Below are 26,661 nucleotides of genomic sequence, written 5' to 3'. Positions count from 1 at the left end.
TTTATTTTTGTAAGGTGATGCAGCTCTTTGCCTCAGTTTTCCTAACAATTAAAAATAGGAATGATTATTACCTAATAATTAATTGCCTAATAAATTATTTTAAAATGTTTGGAATATTAAAAGTATGTCAGAATAGCAAGTGCTAAATATTGTAAGTAGTACGTTTTTAAAACAAGTTATTTCAGTTTCAGACCTCTGTTCCCCAAGCTGCATTTTGGTGGTTTTGCAGTTCCAGTTTCCAGTAGTTTATTTCAAATGTTTTTTCCGTCACTACTGCATTCTGAAAGATCAATAGAAAACAGGAGAATCTGACTAGGTAAGAAGTGGAACTGATTTATTCCCATTGTTGTCAAATGCACAAAGTAAACACCAGTAACAATAATAATAAGAAAACCCCTAACTGACAGCGTGTATTTTATTTGGTTAGTCGCCTTTAGTCTTGGGTGTTAGTTGGTATGAGTAACAACAAGTTGTTAGGCAGAATGTATTGTGTTTGTTTTATATTTATCCTTTTCACTTTAAATACCTGTTGTACTTTTTCAATCAGTTATGGTCAAATATATTACTACTTTATTTAATTTTAGTTGCAAACTTATCAGGATGTATATTATAAATAGACTTGGTGGACAGACTTGGTGGGGGGAAACTTTTAATTAACATATTGTAACAGGGGACCTTCCCGGGCTGATCAGGAGTTGGCCCACCCACCTGTTTCTCACCTAACCGCCTCTTGTCTGACACCTTGTTGTTCAATAATTGGCATCTTAAATTAGGCAGGAGGCTGCCCATTTCCTGCCCCAGTGCCAGGGGGCATTCTGTGACTGAAGCCTTCCCTGCACTGCAGCCCATGCCTCACAGATGGCATCCACATGATATTCATAACTCACACCACAACTGGTGTTCCAGGGTCTCACCCTCCCTGGAGCAGCAGGTCATTGTGCTCTCTTTCAACCCCCACTCAGCTTCCTTGTGGTAGAGGACTTACTGCGTTCAGGACTCACCCCCAACTCTGGCCGAGCTCCCCCACTCTGTAGTTTGGGCCAAACTACAGTCTCAGGCATCCACAAACACACCTTGGCCTCTTCCCCACACATGGGGCATGGTGCAGAGGCCCTAGAGTGCACATAGTAGGAACCCCACCCTGGGGTCTCCTCACCATCCTCACAGTCAGCTGCTCCCAGGGCTGGCCCTTGCACTGCCCTTCAGGCTTACTCCCAGTTCAGCCTTACTCAGCCCTCTTCACACACAGCCCTTCAGGCCTACTCCTGTTCAACCCTACTTTGCACAGGGCCATCTACATCCCTGCCTTCTCCTGGGCTTCACAATCCCTTCCCCCCTCCAGGGCCACACAGCTATCTGTAACCAGGAGCTTCTGGGGTCTTACTCCCCTGCAGGCCCAGGTGACCATAGCCAGGCCTGGCCCTCATACCCACCAAGGTTTGGGAGCTGGGGTTATTAAGGCACCCTGACCCACCTTTCACCAGGGAGGTAACTGGCCTGGCATTTCTTGGGGGCTCCTGTGCCACCAGCAGCCCCACCAGGCTATCCATCCCCAGTAGGGTGCAATTTTAGGTCATGCATAGAACCAGGAGCCTCTTAGCCATCCCCATGAGCTCCTGCCCTTACCTCCACCTGTGCCTGCTACAGCTCAGCCAGGTAGTATTCCCCCTTAGGCTAGTAGCAGCAAACTGCAGCCTTTATATACCTGGTTCCCAAAATGGCTGCCCTCATCATGCACCTGGTGGCTGCCTGACTCTGCCCTTAAAGTGGCAGGCACTCAAAGGTGCTCCGCCACATACATAATGTTATGAATATGAGGCTTTGTTGATGTGCATAGATAGATCCCTTTTGAAGAATGATATGTTGTATTGGCTAAGAAGATGGGGTATGCTTTTGCTGATGTGGCTTTAAAATGAATGTACCATTTTTTAATGCATTGACATGGAATTTATCTTGTATAGTATCCTAGTTTCTCTTGGGGAGCTGGCTCAGGTTCTCAATGCACATTACATGTCTGTTTAGACTTCAGGAAGTCCAGAGCTTGCATAATGTCTACCTTGTATCAAACAGTGCACACCATATTAACTACTGCAGGGGGTAGAGAGAGAATTGAGAGTGTTCTGTGATACGGGACATTTTGGGCTATGAGAAATTATTTTGTTAGTGATAATGGCAGTGACAACTTCACAAAGGAAAACATTTTTTTTAAGTAACGTGACAATCACGGCAAAATTAATCCCAGGAAAGTGTGAAATAGCATTATAAGGTAGATGTGTGATTAATGGTAATTAACTCTATTGCAGTAACTGAGTACTATAAACACAGAGCATTTTTTCTTGCCCTGCTGAATGAAATAACACTCAAGAAAGATCTGTTCTCGCCCTTGAACGCTATGATGTATGAACAGCTGTTACTAATAAAATTATGGGAAGTTTTTCAACATCCACCTTTTATTTGCTGTACTAATATCTATAAAAAGTCTGACTGGCAAAGACCAACAGCAAGAAAGCGGTATTAAGACTTTAATGCAGGAAGCAAATTACTGAGTACTAGGGGGGTCCTACTAGCAGGACACTAGCAATCTATGCTCTAAAGCATTTATTAACCACAGTACAAAGAAATGAGGGTTATTAATAACACAGTCTCAGTATTGAGTTTCGGTAACAGATAAAGTATTTTAAGCGGTTTTAAGTCTTCTGTTGGAAATTGCAAGAGCAAACTGAACATTGTTTCAGTTAAAGCTGGTCATATTCTAAAAGCACATCGTTTCCCCCATCATTAGGTTGTATATAGAGTCTAAACTGAAGGGGCAATTGCCTACAGATTATTAGTCCTTTGTTTTATTTGTAAAGGAGATACTTTTCTGAATAATCAAGCTGTTTGGCTTGCACACTGTTTTTTCAGTTACTTTGTGTTTGATAATGATTCCTCATTCTTTCTCACTCTTCTGTAAAAGGGAAGTGACTCCCTTTGCTTGTACTCTGCGTGTGCATGTTTATAAATTGAAAGACACTGTACAACATCCTGAAATTATTGGAAACACTAATTATTTATATCAGTAGAGTGGGGAAAGAAATGTGAAGGCTCTAGCTGTCCTCACTGCACAGTTGATGTGAGAGATTGGTACTCGGGTCTTGGCACTAGTATTAGTAACTCGGAAGTGAACCTCCCACAGGAAAGTGGTATCTGTTGCTGTGTTCTCAGTGTTTCTGAACTTGTCTGTGTGTATCTGGGGGAATATTCTGGGATTCTTTGTGATGAGATGCCCTTAGGTTCTGACTTAATAAACTGAGTTAATTGAAGGAGACCTTGTCTCTCTGTTGCGGAAATTGTGAGAAGGGCTCTTGAGAGAGGTTTACCTGCATCCTCCCTGCTAAGTGAGGTATTCCAGCTTGGGTTAAACCAGAATCTGAGCTCTGCTCTATCCTCATAACTGGGGGATTCTGGGTTGAGTTTTCTGTGTAGGGGAAGTAGAATTTAAGCTGCAACTAAATGGTTTAACCTAGGTTCTAACCTGAGTAAAGACATGCCCTTAGTAGTGTGTCAGAGGCAGTGGAGGCCTAATACAGATTCTGTGAACTAATAAGTGTCTGTGTATAGCTTTAGCAGTGTTTGGCTTTATGGATCATTTATAATCAGATCATAGCCATATATCAGTTTCCAAAGAGATGAACCTAGGATTTCATTCCAAATAGAAGAACTTTAATCTGTGTGCCCCTTAGGGAAATGCATCTTTTATGAAAAGTGTCTCCTAGTTAAGGAGATCAGTATGAAGTATCCCTAGCTTTTGGAAAATAAACTAGAAGATATGTTAAATGAAGATATGCATTACATATATTCTTAATATTAAAATGGGTTTTAGGCTTTAAATTAATGTGATGTACTCCAGCAACAATAAATGACTCCAGAATGAACATTAGTGGCAATACTAGATGCTTAGGTGACTGAAGAACTCTGTCCCCCATCTTGTGCTTAACAGCATTCTTAAGTCATAAACCATTCCCCCCCCCTTCAATTCAGTAACCCTCTATAAATTTTGCTACATATACACTTAAAAAATAGCCCAGAAGTATTATGGTATCTCTCTTGCTAGAATCCTTGCACTGGGGAAAATATATAGATGAGTTAAGGAAAGTTCCCCCCCTCCCTTGTTCTGAATTCCCATTATAGGAGAATATCAAATATCCAGTCTGTAATCTTAAACTTAATCCTCTTGCTTGGATTAGAGAATGCTGGAAAAGAATGCCTAGAGCTATTCCAGCCCACATTTCTGGGTACATGGGTGTCAGCCAGGAAGTCAAACAAAAGATTTCCTTAGTGGCAACTACTAACTTATAAGGCCAGAAAAACTCAAGCACATAAAAGTTGGGAAAGGTGCCATCATTCCTTGTGCTTTTAGGAACCTATCCTCCTTAGAAGTGGGTGATCAAATATTGGGAATTTATGCCCACATGTATTTTACTTTGATTTATTAATCACTGCAAAGTACCATTCATACCAGTATGGGCACTATTGACTGTGTGGTGCTACTTAAAGAAAAATACTTAATTTCTTACTCTGTAAAATTAGTTAATTTGATATTGTAATGGTTATGAAAACAAAAAAACAATTTATTCAGTAATCCAATAGGTACTAGTAAAAACACTGAAAATTATAAAGGAGTAGATTGGGTGTCTTTAACAAGTTCTTATAGTGCAAACCGTACTTGAATGATGTGGTTGTTGTAAACGTGTTTTATGGAATGGTGTGCTGGTGGGGGTAAAATCAAGCATTTATATTCATAATGAAAATCTTTTGAAGATATCTGGCCAAGGAAAAAAATAGAGTGATTATGCTTATAAGGCGAGCGAGAGAGAGAGATATCCACTGAGAAAAATGTAATGTGGGTGCTTCTATCCAGTCCTGTAGCTTCCTCCTTTGAGGTAGGTTAACACTATCTCTCCTTTTTACAGCTTGCAGACTGAGACTACGTGTGGTTAAGCACTACTGTTACACTACGGAAAGAACCAAGAGTAAAACCTAGAGTGCTTAATTTCAGCTCTCATTGCTTTTGTCAAATCCCATTTTTCACCTGTTTATTTTATGCAAGTCAAGTGATGCCTGGATGGACAAGATGCTTTCACATTTTTACATGGGCAATGGAAGCTTCTATACCAATTTAATTCTTTACTTTTACTGAGATGTCCAGTTTTTCTGGTGGTAATTATGATTTCTATGTGTGATTTCTATGATTTCTTCGATTGCTATCAATTATGAGAGGACTTTGTGGACTCTTATTAATGTAGGCCACCAAACAGCTGTCTGAATGACTTTTTATCATTACTGATCTGGACTGTGATTGAACCATGGATTTAAAGATGAGTGAAATTACTCTTTATCCTATTACTATTCCTCTGAGTCACCAAGTCTCTTCTAAGGTGATCTTTTGTGCTTCTGATCCAGGAAATAATATAATATTGTCCTCTTAATTTAACTGAAAAAGATGCCAAAAAATTGACCACTGTATCCCAGGAGAAACACTTTTTGTGTGATATTACTACTACTACTATTACTGCTATTACTGCTGCTGCTGTTACTACTAGTACAGAGATCACAGTGTTTTCTTCCAAGATCGGAAATAGTTCACCAGGGGCCCTTTAAAACCCAATAATCTAGCTATAACTTATGGTACTTTGGGTAATAAGTAACTTCCTAGAATTAATAGTTTTGTACTTCTTCCCCACCCCAGACTTTTGGGTGTAACAACATTTTGTTTTCCTGTAACTTTGAAAGTGCAACTAAGCATGCATAGTATTTTCTCTTAGGCAGTCTCAAGGAGAAAAAAGCGTGTGATTATTGCAATATGCTCTTTTCTCATGCTCTCTATTTATCCGTGTTGAAATGGAAGAAAACTTTTGCAGTGGTCTGTACAAAGAGAAGCATTGTTTAGACTGCATCATTTGGTTGAGTGGTTGTTCCATAGAAAAGAAAATCAAATATATTTGCCCATCCTTCTTCCAAATCCAGATTCTATAGTGTATACTTTTAGTTTGTTATAAGTAAGTTGGAACGTTTTCAGTTAGTTAAACCAGTTTAAAAATTATTGTTATCACCAAGGATTACAAATATTAGTGGAGTCATATTTTTGTTTGAAGTAATTTTTGGTCTTCCCTATACAGTTGAATAAAATGGAATTAAAATTTGGCAATTTCCATCTTTTTTAAGGCTTTTTATGTTGTACTGCATCTTCTTTTACACTGAAGTAATGTACTATTAATTATTAAATAGAATTAGGGTTAAGAACTGAATTTATGGTATTCAGTGAAGATTTTAGCCTTTGAACCAAAACCAGATAAACAATGTGTACTGAATTTGCTAACAGCCAAATTATGGCTTTGTTCCCAGTGACAAATCCCAAGATCTATGCTATTCAACAAGGAAGGCAGTGGATGTACCCTTGAATTGTTTTCTCTCAAGAAATGTCTGTGTTTCCAAAGGATGAAGTATTATTCAAACACTAATTTTGCTGTAAATATAGTTTCCTTTTAGATATTTCCATGGTAAATGTTTTAGTTTAAAAATTCACCTCAGAAGTGCTATTCTCGTAAAATATATTTCTCCTGAAAATCCATTCTTTTGGCCTGTGCAATATGGCAGAGCAGGAACAGAATTTTAGCAGCGGTCTGTGTTACCTGCATAAGGACTTTTAACATTAACAGCAGGTTTTTTTTGTTTTTTCTTATTCCCTCCATTCAATACATATTAAAAAATAAACACAAAAGGTTATATAGTCTCTGCAGTTAGCAGGGATTAAATGAGCAAGCTTTTTGTTCTGCTGTTAGTTGTTTATATAGCCTTGCAAGCATACACTGCCCTTTACAAAATACATAACTAAAACAAAAACTCTGGTCTGGATGCTTTTTAAATTGTCTTTGCTTTCAATTGTAGTTGTTTAGTTGCTTCTCCGTTTGAGCCATAGTACTACTCTGGAGTAATACACAACTTGACAGCTTGGTCCCACTCCGTCTATTTTTTGGACTAGTGTACTAGCCTACTTTTGTTCTGACAGTTTGTACTTATTGGTGTCATTAGCACTGTACAACACACCAGACTGTAGGTAGATGAGAAATAGAAATGCAGGTGTTTTTTGTAGGATATTTTGTAAAAGTTACCCCTATTTGAGCAGTTTCACTTGATATTGTGCTGAAAACACTAGGGGAGATTTTCTTAGTAACTATGAACATTCTTGTGCAGATGTTTTATCTGTTTTACCAAAGGCAAGAAAATTGTGCAAAAATTCCTGGTGAGAAGAAAGTCTACAGGTGAGGAAAAATTCCATTTAAAAATAAAGCCCATACCAAGTCATAGAATATTTTCTCACTTGCACAAATTCAGATATCAATTCTAATCTTTTAAGCTTCTCAGTGTTGATTGCCTGTTTGCACCTACCATGTCCTTTATTGGGGTTTTGCTTATTTACAGAGATTTGATTACATTTGGCAACTCTCAGAATCAAGCTCATAACAAAAAATGGGAGGTATCATTGTAAAATTATTTCAGCCTTTCATCTGCAGATTGTGGTTAAGGTGTGATGAATTGTGGTGAGATGGATGTTAGACATCTTGCCCTGTTTCTGTATTTATTTTCGTATTCTAAGTTAATGATGCTGAGAAGTGTTCATGGACTCTGATTAGCCACGTTATTTTAGATGTATGCATTCTATAGAAACACAACTACCTTTGTTCGAAATGCCCATTAACCCAGCTCTAGGAAGAGGCGAGTTGCAGAAATAAAATGGCTGTTGTCTACACTGTATCTGGCTTAGTTTCTTGACTTTATTTACTATCACTTTTTTAACATCTTTGACTTTCCCCTCCATTTGGAGGGAATAATTCTTGTTTTGGATAGAATTGTAATCACTTCTTGGCCTTTCTGACTCGGATCAAGTATGTTTAGTGTCCACATGGTGATTGCCTTCAACAGGTTCTGTGAACTGATGTTCTTGCTGGTACTAAACGGGCATGCAGAATTATATTAAATTCACTGTGATATGAGGTTGGGAATTCCCCATGATTACACAGACCTTCCTTTACCACCTTGTTTTGTGTGGACATGTGTTCCTTGCTAATAAATCATAGTATATTGTGGCTACTATGAGATACCTGTTCAGTTGCAGCTATACAAGTAACCCTTGTTAAAATGAAGGGGGTGTTCAGTTAATAAATGTGTTTATTATAACTGAAATGTTCTTGTAATGAGATTTCTCTGTGAACAGTTACTGTGGAGTGGCTGAGGCATGTGATAAGAGCCTGTCCCCATTTAATTGCAGTTACAGTCATGTAACTGTTCATGAGTCTGCAATTCACAGAGAGCAGGCCTTACCTGTTCTGCAGTAATGTTCATGTACATGTTTTCAGCCCCAGGGTTAAAGCTCAGCTGGAGTAGCTTTCCCCCAAATGAAGCAGGGTTAAATTACATTGGTTTAGTTTTCAGTACCCTGGGGTAATTACAGTCACGTGAACAGTTATGGCAAAGTAGCCGAGGCACACTAAATAACTACTTGCCTGGCCACAGTAAATAGCAGGTAGTGACTTACTGTGTGTCAGTTATTCCGTCATAAGTGTTCAAGGGCCTGCAGTTACCCTGTGGGAAGGGAAAGCCAAACTGGAGCAACTTGGACCTGTTTCATGTTGCCCTGGTTAAGCTTTCACCATATGGCAAGAACAGGCATAAGGATGCTGTAGTGAAGTGAGACCCCAACTTTACTTATCTGGCTTTGGGACAATGCAGACAAAATACTATGTTTTAACTAGACTCTATCGTAGGCAAGGACTGAAAGGGGTGTTTTATAAGAGTGGGATTTTTGTAGCAGTGGCTCTCATTCTAACAAGATCCATTTGGCAACCTTTACTGTGGGCCAGCAGTCAAGGCTTGGAAATCATTTCATTGTGGTGGAATTTCACTGAAATGGACTTTGTGCTATCCCACCTTTTGTCATGTTCTGGATTCTTTTAAAACTTGAGAGCAAATAGAGATCAACTTTTTTCAAATGCTGGTCCTTAGTTAGGCTTTAGTACCCATATTTAGACATGTAAACTACTGACCTGTTTTTTCAAAGGTGTTAAGCACCTGCTTGCCTTTTAGCTTTGATGGGGTTCTTACAGGTTTATGAATTCACCATGTGAAGCACTTTCCATGGTGTATGGCAGGCTGACCTATCTTCGGCAGAAGTGCCACAAGTGGCACAGACAATCCCTGTGTGTGGTTTGTGGCAGATCAGGGAGGGGACAGCCAGCACAGCAGCAGGTAGGGCAGGAAGTGGAAAGCAGAGCCGGAGCTCAGGCAGAGGAAGGGGATCAGAGTAGCCCTTGGGTTGGCCCTCACTGTTAAATAGATTTTAGGGTTTGAGAAGACTATTTTGATAGTCTGCTCAGACTCCTGTTTCAGGTTCAATTACTGTGCTTAAACAAGAGCATATAATTTAGAGCAAAACATCCAGTCTTGATTTAAAAATTTCAAGTGATGGCAAATGCCACTGCAGCTGTTCATACGTTGCTTCAAGGATTCATTACTTACTGTTAAAAAAAAAAAAAAAAGCACCTTTTTTCTAGTCTGAATTTGTCTAGCTTCAGCTTTCAGGCATTGGTGATTTTTAAACATTTGTCTGCTAGGTGAAGAAGTCCCCTGTTATCAAATTTGTGCCCAATGTGAATGCACTTAACTGAGATAAAGTCAGCCCTCAAGCTTCTCATTGTTAATCTAAATAGACCAATCTATTTAGCTCTTTTACTATAAGGCGTGTTTTCCAAGCCATTACTCATTGTTGTGGCTATACTCTGAAATCTTTCTGATTTTTTTGCAGCATTGTTCTTGAAGATGTATGGATACCAGAACTGAAGAGAGTATTCTGGAATTAGATATGCTAGTGCTCAATATAGAGGCAATATAAGCTCTCTACTCCTACTTGAGGTTCTACTATTTATATGTCAATGGATCACACGAGCCCTTTTGGCCAGTGTCAAGCTAGGAATTCACGTTGAGCTGATTATCCTTAATGATACTTAAGGTTTTTCAGAATGTTTTCTTCCCATGATACAGTCCCAATCTTGTGATTGCAGCCTACAATCTTTGTTCCTAGATATACGTGACCTTACCTATATTGAAACACATACTGTTGACCAACTAACCCACATTTGCTCTGTGTCAGACCTGTGCTCTTTATTATTTACCACTTCTCCTATTATGTCACTTGGAAACTTTATCAGTAAGAATTTTTTTTTCCAGATCATTAAAAATTATTAAATTTTTAAAACAACAACCCCATTATTAAATGGCAAAAGGTCAAAACTGGTCTCTGATCAGCTCTTTTGTAGTACAGTTCTGAGATAATGATTCCTTGTTCTTAATTACATGTTGAGACCTATCATTTAAGCAGTTTTTATTCCATTTAATGCATGACGTTGATTTTTCCCATGGAGTACTAAATCAGAAGCCTATTAAATCATCACCTGTCTCATTGTTATCAATAGGACTATTGCAGTCTCGTCAGAAAATATCAAGTTAGTTTGACAATTCCTGTTTTCTAGTTATAAATGTTGATTGTTTTTAATTAAATTAACCCCCTTTTATCCTTTACAGTCTGGACCTGTCTCAGCCATTCCATTAATTTGTTTTCAATTGTCAGGCTGACAAGCATAGTTATATGAATCATCCCATTGTGCCAACAATTTAAAAGGACAAAAAGTAGGTTTCTTCTACTCCTCTGGAACTTCTCCAGTGATCATTGAAAATCGTATTAACAGGCTGCAGAGCTTCATCCATTTTAAAATACCTGGACTGTCTGATGAAAAATGTCTAATTTGAGTTGCTGCTGTTGTTGTGGAAAACACTTAATCATCATGTGCCATGATATACATTTTATATTTTTTTAATTATGTACCGGAAGCATTCATTGACCACTTATTTTTTTTCTTCATTATATCATTATTGAAAATTCTACTATGTCATCACAGGAAGGGACCAATGCAGTGTGCTAATGTATTACTTTTATTCTTAGTGTACTTAAGGTTAACTTTTTTGTCTTCATGCTGGAACCATGGTTTTTTGGTTTTGGGGTTTTTTCTCCCTCATGCCCTTTTTGCTGCTTTTATTAAGTTTCTGTGCTTTTTAGCTTCTGATTTACATTCCCTTTAACCTTTGTTAGATGTTTTCACTTGCCATTGTGGTCATCTTTCTTGACTGCATCATTGTTGATATTTGAGTTTCTAGAAAACTATCCTGAAAAGCATTCCTAGTTATTCACATTTTAAATTCTGTATTGTACTTGATTTAGCTAATAATTGTTTCAGCTTGGGAAAATTGGCCCTTTCAAATCACGTAGGACATAAAGTACTGGTTTGAACGTTATTTCATTTGCACAAGCCATAGTCACTTGTAGCCAAGGAGCCAATAGTTTTTAGTTCTGAGATTAATTCCAGTTTACCTATCAAGGGAAGGTCTAATATAGAGTTTATCTGTTTTGAATGCAGCACTTCTTGACACTTCTGAAATTACAGAACTCAATGTCATGTGGAGTTCCAGAACTGGTCACCAGTTGAAGTTTTCTAGGATTAGTGGTATGTAGGGCTGTCAAACGATTAAACAGTTTGATCGGGATTAAAAAAATTAGTCACAATTAATTGCAATTTTAATTGCGTGGCTAAAAACTCAAAACGATGCACAGAAAAACTCAAAGTTATGCAGAATTATGCAGGTACTTTGTATGAGGGCTGTGAGGAATTTTTATCTGCAGCAGCTGTGGGGTACTGTGGGTCAGGACTGAGGGGCAGCAGTAGGACTGGAGGAGGGAGGGCTGTGCCTTGGGAGTGAGGGGCAGACATAGAGATGCACAGACACACATACACATGCATGCAAACACACGCACACACTGCCCAGCAGGTAAGTCTGTGGAGGGTAAGAGGTGTGGGGAAGTGGCATGGGGGTGGGCAGATCAAGGCTTCTATACTGAGGGAGGGAATAGGGCAAGGGTTGGGGTGAATGCGGCCCCAGGGCCGAGCCAGGTCATGGGACAGAGCTGTGGGTGGCTCGTCCAGGGGCATGGGTGGGCTCCCACTGCTTTGTGCACCCCTGGGGGAGATATGGGGGGCATATGCCCCCCAGATTGTATGTGGGACAGAGGGCAGCTGTGCTGGGCTCTGCGACCCACTGCCTTTGCTCCAGGAGGCGTGCACTGGCAGCGCTGTGCCTCCCTTGCCTGCCCAGCATTGGAAGGCACAACGTGGCATTGTGCAGCTCCTGGGGCAAAGGCAATGGGGTGCAGAGCCTCAGCAGACATCATGCCTTTGCACCACACAGGCTTGTGCAAAGTCAACCCCAGGGGTGTGTGGGGCCCGGGCCATATCAAGCTGTGCGGGGCCTGTGTGGGGGGAGGGTGGTGAGTGGCCAGAGTGCGGAGCCAGCAGGGCCTGTATGGCACTGTCTGTGGGGCCCCTGCAAAGCACGGTTGCCCCGATTCGCCCCCCCATGGGATGGCTCTGGGCACATGCCCCCCATGCCTACCCTGGGGTGCATGCAGTGTAGGGAGCCCCCCCCACATCTCCCTGGATGAACTGTGGCTCCATCCCACCACCCCCCCTGGCCCCAGAGCCCCATTCACCCCAGCCCCTGCCTCTGCCCCACTCCCTTCCTCACCATGGGGGCTTTGATCTGCCCCACTCCTGCTGTTCCCTTTCCCATGCCCTGTACCCTTCACAGACTTACCTGCTGGGTGCTGCTCCACATGCTGCCAGGCTGCGTTCCTGGCTGCCTGCAGGCTGTGGCTGTGTATCTGTCTGTGTACGCCCCTCCCCTCCATTGCAGCCTCCCAGATCCCACACCCAGGCTGCCCTGCAGTCCTCCGCACTGTCACGGCTGCCCTTCAGGGCAGCCCAGAAGCAGCGGTGATGGCGGCAGAGCGGAGCCTGGGTGTGGGCTCCAAAGCCATGTGTACAATTAATGAGTTAAAAAATTAACGCGAACGTTTAGCACGTTAATCATGCGTGTTAACCACGATTAATTGACAGCCCTAGTGGTAAGTGTTGGAGGAGTGATATTTGTTGCACAGTGTGATTTAGTGGTCAGGCACCAAATATTCTTTTGCCTACACTTTATCTATTAGAACAAAATAAAATAGCTTTGATTGACTTTTGCTTCAAAGCTGTCAGTGACTTGAAGACAAGCATTCCTACTTCTGATATAGAGTGCTATTCACCCCTCACTTTTGCCTGCTCAATCTTACCTAAGTTGGTTTTTAACCAGTTATTTTAACATTCCGGTGACGTGAATCTTCCCAGCAGGGTTTCAGTAATACCATCTAGGCTGAATTTATGTTTGTAAATGAGCAATTCCAGTTCCTTGTGTTTATTACCCAGGCTCCTAGTATTGTTGTATAAGCAATTAAAGAATTTCTTCTCTTCAGGTCCCTTGATGCCTTAATTAATTTTGTTCTTGACATCTTGACTTTGTGCTAAATGAGTGTACAGTTGTCCCCCTTTTTCTTCCTCTCTTATAGTTGTTCATTTAACACTTGGATGATTATTTTGTCCGGTCTGTCCTGTGGAAGGTCAATTGTCCTAGGCTATAAAAACATATAAAGTCCTATCTTCCTGTTGAAGGCAGACCAGTTTTCCACAAAACAGAACCCATTACTTCACACCACTTAACCATTCTGCAGTTCACTTCTGAGTTTTTAATGTTTTCTTTTGCTATTTGGATAGAAAGGGTCTTGCACAAAATCAGCTGATAATTCTCTTCCTTCCACACCTTTCAGAGATTTCTGCAGTCATCTGTAATTTGTGAGGTATGGTGCAAAGCGGTGTTACTGATGTACATAGGGAATATCACCAGTATCTCCTTGCTTGCTGTCTCCAATCTCCCATTCAGTTTTGCAGCTACATCTCATGTGTTGTTTTCACAGAAGTTCGTACGGTGCTCTGGTGCTCTGTTTCTTCCCCATCCTTTGAAGAATGTAAAGAACATTCTGCTTGGTATATGATAAAAGGGGCTGTCTGTCTTTCATGGATGGATGCAAATCTGTTTGCAGGCATGCATTATTGTCTTGTAGTGTGGGCAGAGCAATCATTCTAAAGTTTTACACACTGGTCCACCAGTAGATCTGCGGAGACACTCTCTTCAGTTTTCAGTGTGAAACCTGGATAGTTGTACATTTTTATATCAGGGCCACTGTGACTGTTTCAGATCTTGCATGCTTTCGGTATCCATTCAGCTGTGTCTAATGACAAATTTGTATTCAAGTTATGAGAGATGAGAAGTTTGAATTAGCTGTGCCTGAAAGCTCCCTCACTATAGTTTTCCCTTTCCTTTTCTCAGCTATTTGCATTGTATTTTGCAGTCACTTCTCCAGCTCTCAACATAGGATTTTGCTGCTGGAGTATAGACTTGGCTAGAGGCTGAGATGATTGTGAACAGTTTTTCCAGACTTTCCATGGCTGGTTCCAATAATAGATGATAGTATAATCAACCATTTATAATTATACTATTATTTTTCTCTGTACAGATCAATAAAAGCGAATGAGGGGAAAAATCCATTTGAAAGTTGCATTTTTTTTTCTGTGTCATCTCATTGACACAGACATTTTCCTGCCAAACCATACTTTTTGTCTTTTCCCATCTTCATTCTTTAGTCTGCTTTGTATGGAGGAGACCCTTGTTTGTTATGTTGATTATTCATAGAGATTTTCCCCTTGCAGAACAATTATGCCAAAAGTTTTGTGAAGCTGACTAGCTGTGAGGGAGATTAGAAATGTGAGGCAGATTAGGTTTTTAACATCCATTTTAGGTAGTAGTACTGCAGCTCTTAAGTGAAGGTTTCACTTCCTACTATTCTCTACTCCAACTCAATTACTTTATTAAATGAATCTCCCTTCATGACCCCTTTCCAGAGTCCAAGTTGGTCAGGGCCTCTTTCCTTCTGTCTCAGTTTGGACGGTTAAATTGAAGAGATCACGTCTATAGGAAACCAACTTTAAAGGCAGACAGGAAATACTCAATTGTTTTCACTAGCATTTCCTCTCAATAGGTTTATGGGAGAATATGAAGATTATCTCTCTAAGCCCTTATGAAGTGGAAGACCTCTATGACAATAGATAACTTGAATACAGAAGCATACTACTTTCAGAATGATCTTGTTTTGGATTTCAGCCAGTTCCTTGTTTTTATCAGCAAACAAGGTAGGTTTTTTTCCCCCCAAGTAGATTAAAACATTGCAGTTAATTATACATCATGATATAGATGTCACCTAGAGGTATTTCCTCTTTTCTTAAACTAGGAATGTCTCTGTAATGATAAACCTGATTTTGCATTCAGATACATCATTGTAGATCAAAACTTCATTAGAGTCAGCAGAGGTAAAAACTCTTTATTCCTGGCTTAATAGCACTGTTCCCTGCATTCTCTGGGCAGGATCTTGACACTGGCTGATCTAGCAATGATGGTTGATGATAGGTTACTTTCTTATGCACTGGTGCCATCTCTAGTATTATCTTACCTGTTTGAGATGGCATAGAGAGCAGCCATTTGTCAGCAGTATTTCAATACAGTATATTGCACTAGAGATTCTTGCCCTTTGTGTCCAACATGATATCCAGGTTAAAGGATTTTACAGGTTGAACTTTAAATAGTTTAATATATGACTAGTGCTTTTTTTCTGCTGACGTTCATTTTGTCTACACACAACATTCTCTGTAGCCATTGAGCAGCGGTGGTTCACTGTTTTAATCTGAAATCAGGCAGAAAGAAAGTAGGGCAGGATAGCACCTTAGAAACCAACTGGTTTGGAAGCATGAGTTTTTGTAGCCAGAAGCTTACTTTACCAGATGCTATGAAAGGACTGCTATGCTATGAATGAACAGTCCGTTCATACCATCTAATGTAGTAGGTTGTTGGCTATAGAAGCTCATGCCTCTTTGAACCAATTAGTCTCTAAGGTGCCACCTTACCCTGTCTTCTGCTTATAGCATACCTCAGAATGCCCACAATATCTGGGTAACATCTTGTATTTCTTGGCATAACCCCTTGAAGCTGGATAGTTTAGGAATTTCACTCCTTAACTAGTAAAGGGTATTGTAAAAGGAATAAATGTATTTAATGATACCTACAAATGGGTAAGTTTGTGTGAACTTGTAAACAAAAATTAGGTGTCATTAGTTACATTTACCACTTATGTCATCTTTAATGAAGTTTTTTTTTTTTAAATTTCTAAGCCAAAAGGTATGTGCATAAAACCACTGAAATATAGTAACTCAGAACAAAAATGAACCAATCTCTAGAACAACAATGCATGCTAATTAAATAGCAATAATTTAACAGTGAGAAGAAACTAAAATTTATAGTAACTTTACAAAACTGGAGACTGCTGCTGTTCTTACTTCACTCAAAGCATTGTGGAATTGTGTAGAAAAAGATAACTTAATTGTTGAAAATATAACACCAGCAGATCCATTCTACACCAGCGTTTTGACTGACAAGGTTATCAGCTTTGTTCTGAATTTTAAGCAGTTTTGCCAGAACTTGAAACACCTAACACCTAGTTAGGTTAGGTATTTAGAACTTAACCTAAATGTGGTTAAGTTCTGTACCACATTTATCACCAGGTACAGAAATGTGGTACAGAACTTAACCACATTTCTGTACCTGGAGATAAAAGATCCTATTCTTCTGTTCCATAAACACCTATTTTATGTAGCAGAAATCAGCAAAGTTATTCCAAATTTACCTATTTTATGTATTTAGTTAGTCTCTGTCACTACAGCATCTGAGCATCTCACAGCCTTAATTTATTCAATCTTTAACATACTCACCCTCATCACAGTCCCTGTATTTACAGGTAGAGGATGGTGGCACAGTTAGGCTAGAACCCAGATCTCCCAAAAAGATTTAGTTATTACAATAGCTATTGTTGTAGCAACTAATTTTTAGGTATATAGGCTCTCACACCTCAATAGGGGATCCTACAGCCCTGAGTATAGTCTGTCTATACAGCCAGAATAGAAGTAAAGGTTTAGATTGGGCTTACACACAAATGGTCCTTGGTTCTGGGGTGGAATCCATGTATCTCACTTCATCCAGGTGAGTATCCTATTCACCAAGCTTGAGAGTCACACTTGCATTTGCTTCTTTTCTCTGGCCCAGTGAATGCTAAACTATTTTCTGCAAAGGAGAAAAGTTCAATAGGGTTGGTGGAGTTTCCCACCAAAGAATAACCCATAACTTAGTGGTAAACACATTTTCCTAGGAGATGGGGGTTTGATTCATCTTGGATAGAGGAGGAAGTTGAAACAGAACATCACCCATCCAGGCAGACATCTATAAGCACTCACTTATCGTGTGAAAGGGAATGATGGTTTCTGTTGCGTCCAGCCACATTTTTTTAAAAAAGCAGGTACCACAATATTTTGTGCAGAGCCCAGTACATCTCATGAGTTCTAAGAATGCCTGCTGGATTCAGTCCCTCACGTATGGTAGGTAGAGGAATGCTTAGTTTCTGGGTGCCATTGGAGTTTAGGCACAAAGTAGGTACTGATCTGCTTGGTCCTGTCAAGTCTGAGGCACATGTAGGCTTACTAAGTAACATCAGTCACCTGGACACTGATGCCAAGAAATTAGGTTCCTGCAGACTTCGGACATCTCTTGGGTTATGTGCAGGGGTTTTGAGCAGATGAGCATGGGTTTTGAGGTTTGCAGTTTTGGACTTAGATGACTAATGCTTTTGTGGATTTTGGCCCAAGTGACTTGATCAAGGTCATGCAGGATTTTATGCCAGAGCAGAAGTTGAACCCCAAGACATCTTTAGTAGCCTAGGCTAGACTGGAACATCTTTTCTCTCTGGTGTGAGGGGAAGATCAAGCCCAACCATTCCAGATGCTTGAACCACTTCTGTAAACAGGGTAAAATCCCAGCTCTCTTTTAGTCAGTGGCAAAACTGTCATTGACTTTGGGGTAGGGTACATTTCACCCCAAAGTTTCCAGCAAATCCACACTTAAAATGCAGAGTCCTAGTCTTTAGGTAAGAAATCTGTTTTCTCATACTATGTCTGAGTAAGCAGTTGTAACAGTAGACTTACTGCTTCCTTATGTTTTGGCTCAGATCCCAGACACATGCTCCCAGGAAGCTTAGTCCATAAACCTGGGTCTGCTAAATCACAACAGACTACCAAAACTGATTCAGTAAGGAGTTCTAGAAAGCAACTTCACAGTCAACTAAACATATTAAAGACTAAAACTATACTGAAACAATAATTATTCTGACAAAAACTTCTATGGCAAATAATATCTATTAGCTCCTCACATTTTATAGGGTCTTTTGTGTTTTGTAAAATATATATACAGTATTTCAATATTTTGTTTAGTTTGGTTTTTCTGCCTTGCCTTAACTAAAGCAACAAGGAAAGCCAGTAATGATAAACTAAAAGACTTAGTATTAGGAACCAGGTGGTTGGCTTTGAAAAATATATATATATATATTTTTTTTTTACATAGGAAAAGTCTGAGGCTTGAGAATTATATTTAATACCTATCAGCCAGGGTTAAAACAATATGGTGAAAATGAAGTGAATCAGTTTTTATCAGTTTCACTGACATGTATTAAGTATCATGGTGTTAAGCCTAAGACTTTTCATATATAAAAAGTCAGCATTTTTCAAATCACGTGTCCAACTGGAACCATCAGAAAACAGTTCAAGTAAAGTGGACATGTCAGATTATTTTTTAGAATATATTAAGATCTAAGACATTCTGCTTGTCTACTGGACAGCGGAGGAATCAAGGATATTTCATAGATTTCTAGGGTCGGAAGGGACCTTTTAGATAATTGAGTCCGACCCCCTGCTCTGGGCAAGAAAGAGAATTGGGGTCAGGTAACCCTAGCCAGGTGCTTGTCTCATCTCCTTTTGAACCTCCAGGGCAGGGGAAAGCACCACCTCCCTTGGAAGACCATTCCATAGTTTGGCTACCCTCACCGTAAAGAATTTCTACCTGATGTCCAATCTAAATCTACTCTCCTTCAGTTTATGGCTATTGTTTCTAGTCACCCCAAGGGGTGCCCTGGTAAACAGAGTATCCCCTATCCCCTGCTGACCCCTCCTGATGAGTTTGTAGCCAGCCACAGGATCACCTCTCAGCCTTCTCTTGCGGAGGCTGAGGAGATTCAGATCCCTCAATCTGTCTTCATAGGATCTTACTTGCAGACTCTTGACCATACAAGTAATCCTCCTATGAACCCTTTCCAGGTTATCCATATCCCTCTTGAAGTGCGGCGCCCAAAACTGGATGCAGTACTCCAGCTGTGGTCTCACCAATGGTGCATAGAGGGGAAGTATCACCTCCCTAGACCTGCTCGTGATGCACCTGCTAATGCAGGAGAATGCAAGAAAGAATGTGGTTAGCCTTACTTATTACCTCGTTACATTGGCTACTCATGTTTGTTTTTGCCTCAACTATGACTCTGAGATCCCTTTCCACTGCTGTGCTACTTAGAATGGTACTTCCCAGTCTATAGGTGTATTGGTGATTCTTTCTCCCCAGGTGCAGCGCTTTGCACTTATCTGTGTTAAACTGCATCCTATTCTGATCCGCCCACTTCCCCAGTCTTTCTAAATCCATCTGAATTCGCCCCCTACCCTCTAGTGTGTTTACTGTACCCCATAGTTTGGTGTCGTCTGCAAATTTGGACAGAGTGCTTTCTATACCCTCATCCAAATCACTGATGAAGATATTGAGCAGTACCGGTTCCAGGACACAGCTTTGGGGGACACCACTGCCCACATCTCTCTAAGTAGAAACCGACCCATCCACCACCACTCTCTGGGTGTGTATTCTTAATTCTGGTTTTGTTTTACTTATTCTGTGGATGGTAACAGCTCTGGAATATTTGTAGAATTCTGTAATACATAGTACTAGACAGCATCTAAGTCCAAAATACACGTTAACTAATCAGTTATCTCATGGCTCCTGTGAGGGACATAAGTAATTATTATCCATGTGATAGATGGAAAAATGGAGAAAAAGGTATCAAGTCTTTTTTAAAAATGCAGCATACTTCTGGGTCAATTCAGTGTGCAGTGAGTGACACCGGGATCCTGATTTTCACTAATGCAGAGTTTCCTTATCACCCTTTGGATTTTCAGTTTCCTTGCATGTGTTCAGCACCTCAAAACATCATCATTTTGTGCTCTCAAATTTAAATTGGACCTTAAATGATTTACCCAAGGCCACATACTATAGGAAAATGGCAGAATCAGAATTAGTAGTTGGGATATTTGGTTCCTTACCCCATTATATCTTGTTTTGTTAATATTCTAAACATTGGACTAGGGTTGGGAAAAATCTTATTGTAAATTTAAAATTATAATAGCTTATCTTCTGTTTAATTTACTTTTCAGTCCTGTTAATAACATTTGAATCTCTTTGCATGCATATTAAAGACAACTGAAGGCATTTAATTTCATTACTTTAGTAGTTGGGAAAAATATCTTAAGACCTCCTCCTTTTTTAGAATATTTTCATATTTAAAATATCTAAAATTAGAAAACTTTCTGCTATCTACCTTTTGTGTGTAAGGCTTAGCAGAAAATTGAAGAACAATTAAGTCTGTAATGAAACCTGACTGAGAAGGGAAATCATTTTTATTTAAATGGCTTTTTATTTGTTTTTGCCAACACCTGTTTATCAGATATTTGAGTTAAACAATTCAAACCTTTTTATTTCTGTGCTTTCGATGCTTTTAGTTAATAGCTGCATGAATTGGCACTCACTGTTCTTAAATCCTCTAAAGGAAACCACCAAAAAAACAGGAAAGGCAAGAGTAGATGTTTCTGATGTGTTTAAAAAAATTGAGCTAGAGAATAAAGGGAAGAAACCTTTCAGACTTTCTCTGAGTATCAGAGAGAATCAAACAAGAGTATGAGATAATTTCTGCCCCTGCCCCACCAATTGACATGATCTTTAACTTAGTATTGACTAGCCTAGTATTTCCCAAACGTTTGATACTTTCTCCTGGATTAAAATGTTGCTCTGTGTGTGTGTTCAAATACATCTAATTTCAGAAAAGACATGGGGGGGGGTGCGGCTTTGAGGCTAAAAACAGTTGTGAATTGCTGAATAAAAAATATTGGATTTACCCAAAAAACCTTGTCTGTCTGTGTCTCTAGACCAGCATGGCTACAACTAGCACCCCTGATCTAGCTTGTGCCTTTTCAGCATAGTGGGGTCAGGACTTCACCCTGCTGTGCCCTGCTGTTTCCACTGTTTGCCTCCTCCTGGCTCCTGGTCTGTACCGCATGGGGCAAGGGCAGTCCCTGTTGCTGAATCTGCTCCCTCGGGGTCTCACACATGTGACCACCCTGCGGCCCCTTCCTGCTGGCTCTAGAAGTGTAGAAAGAGTGGAGAGGATGAACCGGGCTGCAGAGCAGGCTCCATCTGTGCATCTGCCCACTTGCAGCAGAACATGCACCTGGAAATGTGAGAGGGCCCAGCACAGGGGCTGCATGCAGGCAGGGCAGGGAAAGGCAGCAGCAGTGGCAGCAGTCCCCAAAGGAGCTGCTGCAGGCATCACTGGATAACCTGGGGCAGGCACAGGATGCTAGTCAGGGGAGGATAGCATTTACCCACTCACACAGGGGGATTTTGTGGCATGCTTCCATAGCATGCCATGGCGTGCACAGCCTTTGAGAATCACCTAACTGGCCTGCACACGTTGCCATAAGAAGTGTTGAGTTTTCCAAGACTGGGAGGTTTGAAACTGGATCTCTCACACAGCAGTTCTAAGTCAACCTTTGTCTCTTTCTTCTGAATAATTATTTATTCCGTGTCCACAGTGGAGTAGGTCATAGGTGGCAGAAGGCCGGGGCTAACGGGGCTCAGCCCCCCCAAACGCGGAGCAGTGGGTAGGCCACGGGCTCTGGGTGGCTGTTGCAGGGGTGGAGAAGGGCGCACACTCAGCCAGGATCACAACCCGGCATGTGGATCACTGACTGCCCAGCACAGCAGGCAAGTACCGGTTGATTTTGTGAAGGGAAAAGTGCTGGGGGCGCAGATCGAGGGCCCTACAGTGAGGAAGGGAGTGAGGCACAGGCAGGGGCTGGGGTGAATGGGGCCCCAGTGGGCACATGCCCCCCGATCTGTGTGCAGAGTGGAGGTGGTTGCTGCTGTGCACTGCGCTTTGCACCCTGCTGCAGCTGCCCCAGGAGCAGTGCAACGCCACATGCCTGCTGCCACTGGGCTGTGCCGTGCCCCCTGCATGCCTAGTGGTGGGATGCACGTGGGATTGCACATCTCCAGAAGCAGCAGCAACAGCTGCAGCGGAGCACAAAGCACAGCATGCAGTGGCAGCCACCTCTGTCCCACACACAAATCAGGGAGCACATGCCCCTCAGGCATCTGCCAGGGTGTGCACAGCAGCAGGACCCCCCCAACATCTCTGGAGGAGCCACCCAGGCTCCAGTTGTCCCACCACCTGGCCCGGCCGGGGCCGCATGCACCCCAGCCCCTGCTCCTGCCTGTGCCCCTCTCCCTTCCCCACTGTGGGGGCCTTGATCTACCATCCTCCACACTCCTCCCCTCCCCCTTCCCCCACAGACGTACCTGGTAGGGCGGGGCAGCGCATGTGCTCAGCCCCCCCCCCCCCAATTTTTCCCAGCCTATGGAGTTAGGTGCATATAAATTGATTAGAGAATCTTTCAGGTACATCGCTCCACGTCTGGTTGCTGGGGGTACACTGATTCAAAAAGGTTGAAAACCCCTGCTTTCATGTATTGAGAAGAAATGACTCTCTCACAAGTATGGTAGGAAAAGTTCAGGTTGTTGGAACAATTTCATATCATAGGGAGAAAAGTTCTCACTTTCTACTCACCCTTCTCTCTCATATTTGAGAGGGAGCTTTCCAAATCAGATGAATGGTAAGCAGTCTCGTCATTTAAACTGTTTGGCATAGGGCTATCTTTTCTTGTGTCTTTCTTTAGAATTTAAGGCAAAAGGATCTAGACCTTGATTGGACTTGAGGGCACTCCTATTGTACAAATACTAAGTTTTATTAGTAAAAAGCAATTATTTACTGAACAGACATGAAAAAAATACATTATCTATATGAACCCAGGATCTGGATTAGAGCATATTTGTGGCCAGGTAGGTTAGTTAATTACAATGGCAGGGAATGGGAGTAATATTAATTTTTTGAGTAGCAGGAGAGAACCAACTGTTTTGTTTGTCTGCTAAATTGGATCAGTGAGATAAAAATTTCAGTGAACAAGTCCAACTATAGCTGTAGTATAGATCTGATTCCAGCCTGGAAGAACAGTGAAATATGTAAAGGTACTTATGTTCCATATCACCAGGGCTGTTCCTAGGAGTGTGCGGGGCCTGGAGCATATCAGCCTGTGCGGGGCCCAGGGGGTGGGCGGAGGCTGGCAGCACTTGGCAACACTCGGCAGTGGCGGAGCATGGTGACCGTGGTGGGATCTATGCAGCACTTGACCGTGGGGCCTCCCAAAGCATGGGGCGTGAGGCAGTCACCCTCCCCCTTTTTTTTCCCCCCCCCCCCCCCCAAGGACAGCCCTGTATTCATATTTTTACATTAGCTAACTTTAACTTTTGTCAGTAGTGTCACAACCCAAAGGGTGTGATTTTTGTTTTGTGTGCTTCAGCACTGCTAAATTGTTCCCGCTAAATTGCAGCTTCTTTGCACGGTGGAGTTTTCTGCTGCAAAAGAGAACCCCGGTGCAAAAGAATTCCCGCCACCAGTAGCTTTCTTTGCAGGGTGCATTTCTTTGTTGCAGCACAGAAATGCTCGTTGCAAAGAGTTGACTTCACGCTGTGTGAAGATCTCTAAGCACTGCGGATCCTTACGGACCCAGCGCATTTCAAGCAGGCAACAGAGGTCTGATCAGCCTCTAGCCTCTCCCCGTCGCCGATAGATTCCTAGACGTATCCCTCCCTGCGCACAAAAGAACCGGACCCACGGAGCCTAGCAAACTTCGTGTGAGTTCAGCTGGAACAACTGACATAGTTGTTCAGACGACCGGACTACCTCAGAGCACAAGTTCCATGGAGCCTAGCAGACTTCATGTGAGTCTATTCAGAGCTCTTTTGTACGAGTACTTTCTTCGGTTGACACGACGGGCTCGCGTGTTTAGAGCCTTCAGCCAGATTGGGCTAGAGTTCGCGAGTTTAGAACTCTTGTCCACCTCTCTTCTTTCCTGTCTGTAACCGCAACTCAAGCAAGTTTTCCAGCCTGCACCACAACCATCTTCGGTGTAAGTAAACAATCTTTAAATCTACCTTTACGAGTCCGTGCCTAATTCTAGCGTGTCGCCCGTTCTCTCCGACCCCACGTGCCCGGGCTGCTGGCCACAGCCCGCGCAGAGCACAAAAAGGGCCCGGCTCACACCTGGCCCGCACAAGTAGTAGAATACATTGTCCTTTGGTAGCATAAGAGTACAGTCTTATGCCCAAGCCACTGTTCTTATAAGGTCTCATATGGATAATACCATATTTACTTGATTAGAAAATGAGGTTTTTCCACCCCCCCATTTAACATGGGGGGAAGAGCCCCTTTCCTTACAGTCAAGTGTGAGGCAGCGGGCGGCAGGCAGCTGTTGTAGCTTCAGCCCCAACCTAAGGTTAAGGCTGGAGTTGGAGCCAGTGCCAGAGTGCCTGCTGCCCCTCTGCCTCCTGCCCCGCCACTCCTCCCCTGCAGCCTGCAGTCTCCCCCCCAATGATGTTTCTCTCTGTCTCCCCCTTTGCCACACTCTTCCTTACCTTTGATCCTACCATGTGCACCCCACTGCCTGTTCCCCAGCACCTACCCCATTACTGCCCCCACCACTTGCAGTAGTGGGGGGAGGCACCACAAATTTAAGACGATCCTCCAATAATTAGATTCCATACATGGAAAATTATAATATATTTATAAATTTTCTGTGTGTAAAATCTAATGACTGGGGGGTCATCTTGCATTCAGGGTCATCTAATATTTGGGTACATATGGTATTTCTTTGTTTCAGGAAATTATATTGGCTATTTGTTAAGTAACCCTTCTTATTCAGGGTTGGTTGCATCCATGTCCAGGATGGAGGGAATATAAAATTAGGGTTCTTGTCTTGTAATTTGATTTAAAAATGAGTTCCCAGATACTTTTGGTAGTGCTTTATATATATAGGGTTTTTAATTATGCTGAGGTCCAGGTATAATAATTATAGTTCTTGACTTTTAATAATTAAGTTTCCCATCAGTAGATCTTATGTTCCCCATTTTACAGTCATGAAAATGGAATCACGGGAAGATGCAATGAGTTGGCTAAGGTCCCATCAGGTCAGTAATAGAGCTGAGAATACAATTCATGTCTCCAGTCCAGTGCTGTATCCTCTATGTCAGAGCTATTCAACTGGCAGCCCGTGGGGCACATGCGGTACCTAAGGGGTTACACTGTGGACCCTGGGTCCCTGGTCCAGGCACTGGACCCCTATTATTCTCCTACTGTTGCTGACAGAGTCACTGGACTCCCCCTTCCTCCTCTAGCTTCTGCCTGCCCCTGGGGTTGGAGTGGTATACAATGGCCTCCAGGGCGAGGGATCATGCAGCCATTGGGCTGTGGGGGGCGTGATCTGTGACACCATTGCAGTGTGGCAGAGGTGGGGGTGGACCACATATTATGTGGCCTGGGGTGGGGCATAGGACATGTGCAGTATGTGGCCAGATGCCTGCAGCTTCCAGCCACTCAAAAATCCTAGCTCTGCTTTAAGCCTTTATTTTCTATTCCAAACTGTTATGTAGACTGTTGATAGCTATATGCTTTTAACCAGCTGATGTATTTCAGCCAAGGTGTGAATGCATTTTAGCAATGAGCAAAGTGACAAGAACTGTACAATACAAGTTGATATATCAATTAAGTGATTGGTATTCTCTTATCCATAAATCATAGTAGGTCTACATGGAAAGACTACATTTTATTACTGTTCAATATAAGAAAATATCCAGAATATAATTTTCCTTCTTCATGTCACAAAGCGTTTAGCAGAATTTGCAGTTTCACTGGAATCTGACAGAAACGCACTAAGAGGGTTTCTCAAACTTGCAAACTCTGGGTTGTCAGCTATGTGCCTAAATGCCCACACCACCTCTGCTCCCTTCTTGGGGCTTAGATACCTCTGAAGGTATCTCATAGTAAAGAAGTGAAATGTTTGCATTCCACTCTTACTTGTTCAGAAAGAAACTATGGGAGAGGAGGGAGAAATAAAAAACAAACAAACAAACCCCATTGTTCTGTGTTTGGCTGTAATATTCAAGTGAATAGAAATCTAAAATTGTAGTCTAATTATGTAAGAGCCAGTATTTTGTAAAACTTACTGGACAGTCCAGAGTTCATTGATTGCTTCATTTTAGTGCCTCTTAAGTGAGTTTTTAGTAAAGACACTAATGGTGACTAATGCAAGCTGCAGTATAGAAAATAAGCCACTGTCTGTACACCTATTTTATTCAAGGCTGTTATCACTCAGTCTGTGGTTTCTATGGTGTTTAACTGACGAAGGCTAATGCACCTCTTAGTGATCCATAAGCTGGGAAAATGCACAGTAATGGAACTCAATTAAGCAGAGTATAAAGAAATCCAAATGGCACTGTGTGGAGATATCATTT

At 41.7% G+C, this 26,661-nt stretch overlaps 1 protein-coding gene across 1 annotated transcript in view; it reads left to right on the top strand.

Moving 5' to 3' along the window:
- Positions 1-1,825: 1,825 nt before the first annotated feature.
- LOC102388376 (guanine nucleotide-binding protein G(q) subunit alpha) overlaps positions 1,826-26,661 on the top strand; it is a 195,920-nt gene continuing 171,084 nt past the window's right edge. Inside the window, exon 1 of the mRNA XM_006032449.3 lies at positions 1,826-1,885. Within this exon, the coding sequence (XP_006032511.1) occupies positions 1,828-1,885 (58 nt within the window). The 5' untranslated portion in view covers positions 1,826-1,827. The remainder of the gene's footprint in view (positions 1,886-26,661) is intronic.

Source organism: Alligator sinensis, unplaced genomic scaffold (assembly GCF_000455745.1).
Source record: "Alligator sinensis unplaced genomic scaffold, ASM45574v1 scaffold728_2, whole genome shotgun sequence".
In the NCBI taxonomy this organism is placed as follows: domain Eukaryota; kingdom Metazoa; phylum Chordata; order Crocodylia; family Alligatoridae; genus Alligator; species Alligator sinensis.
This window is presented reverse-complemented; position numbering and strand designations above follow the sequence as displayed.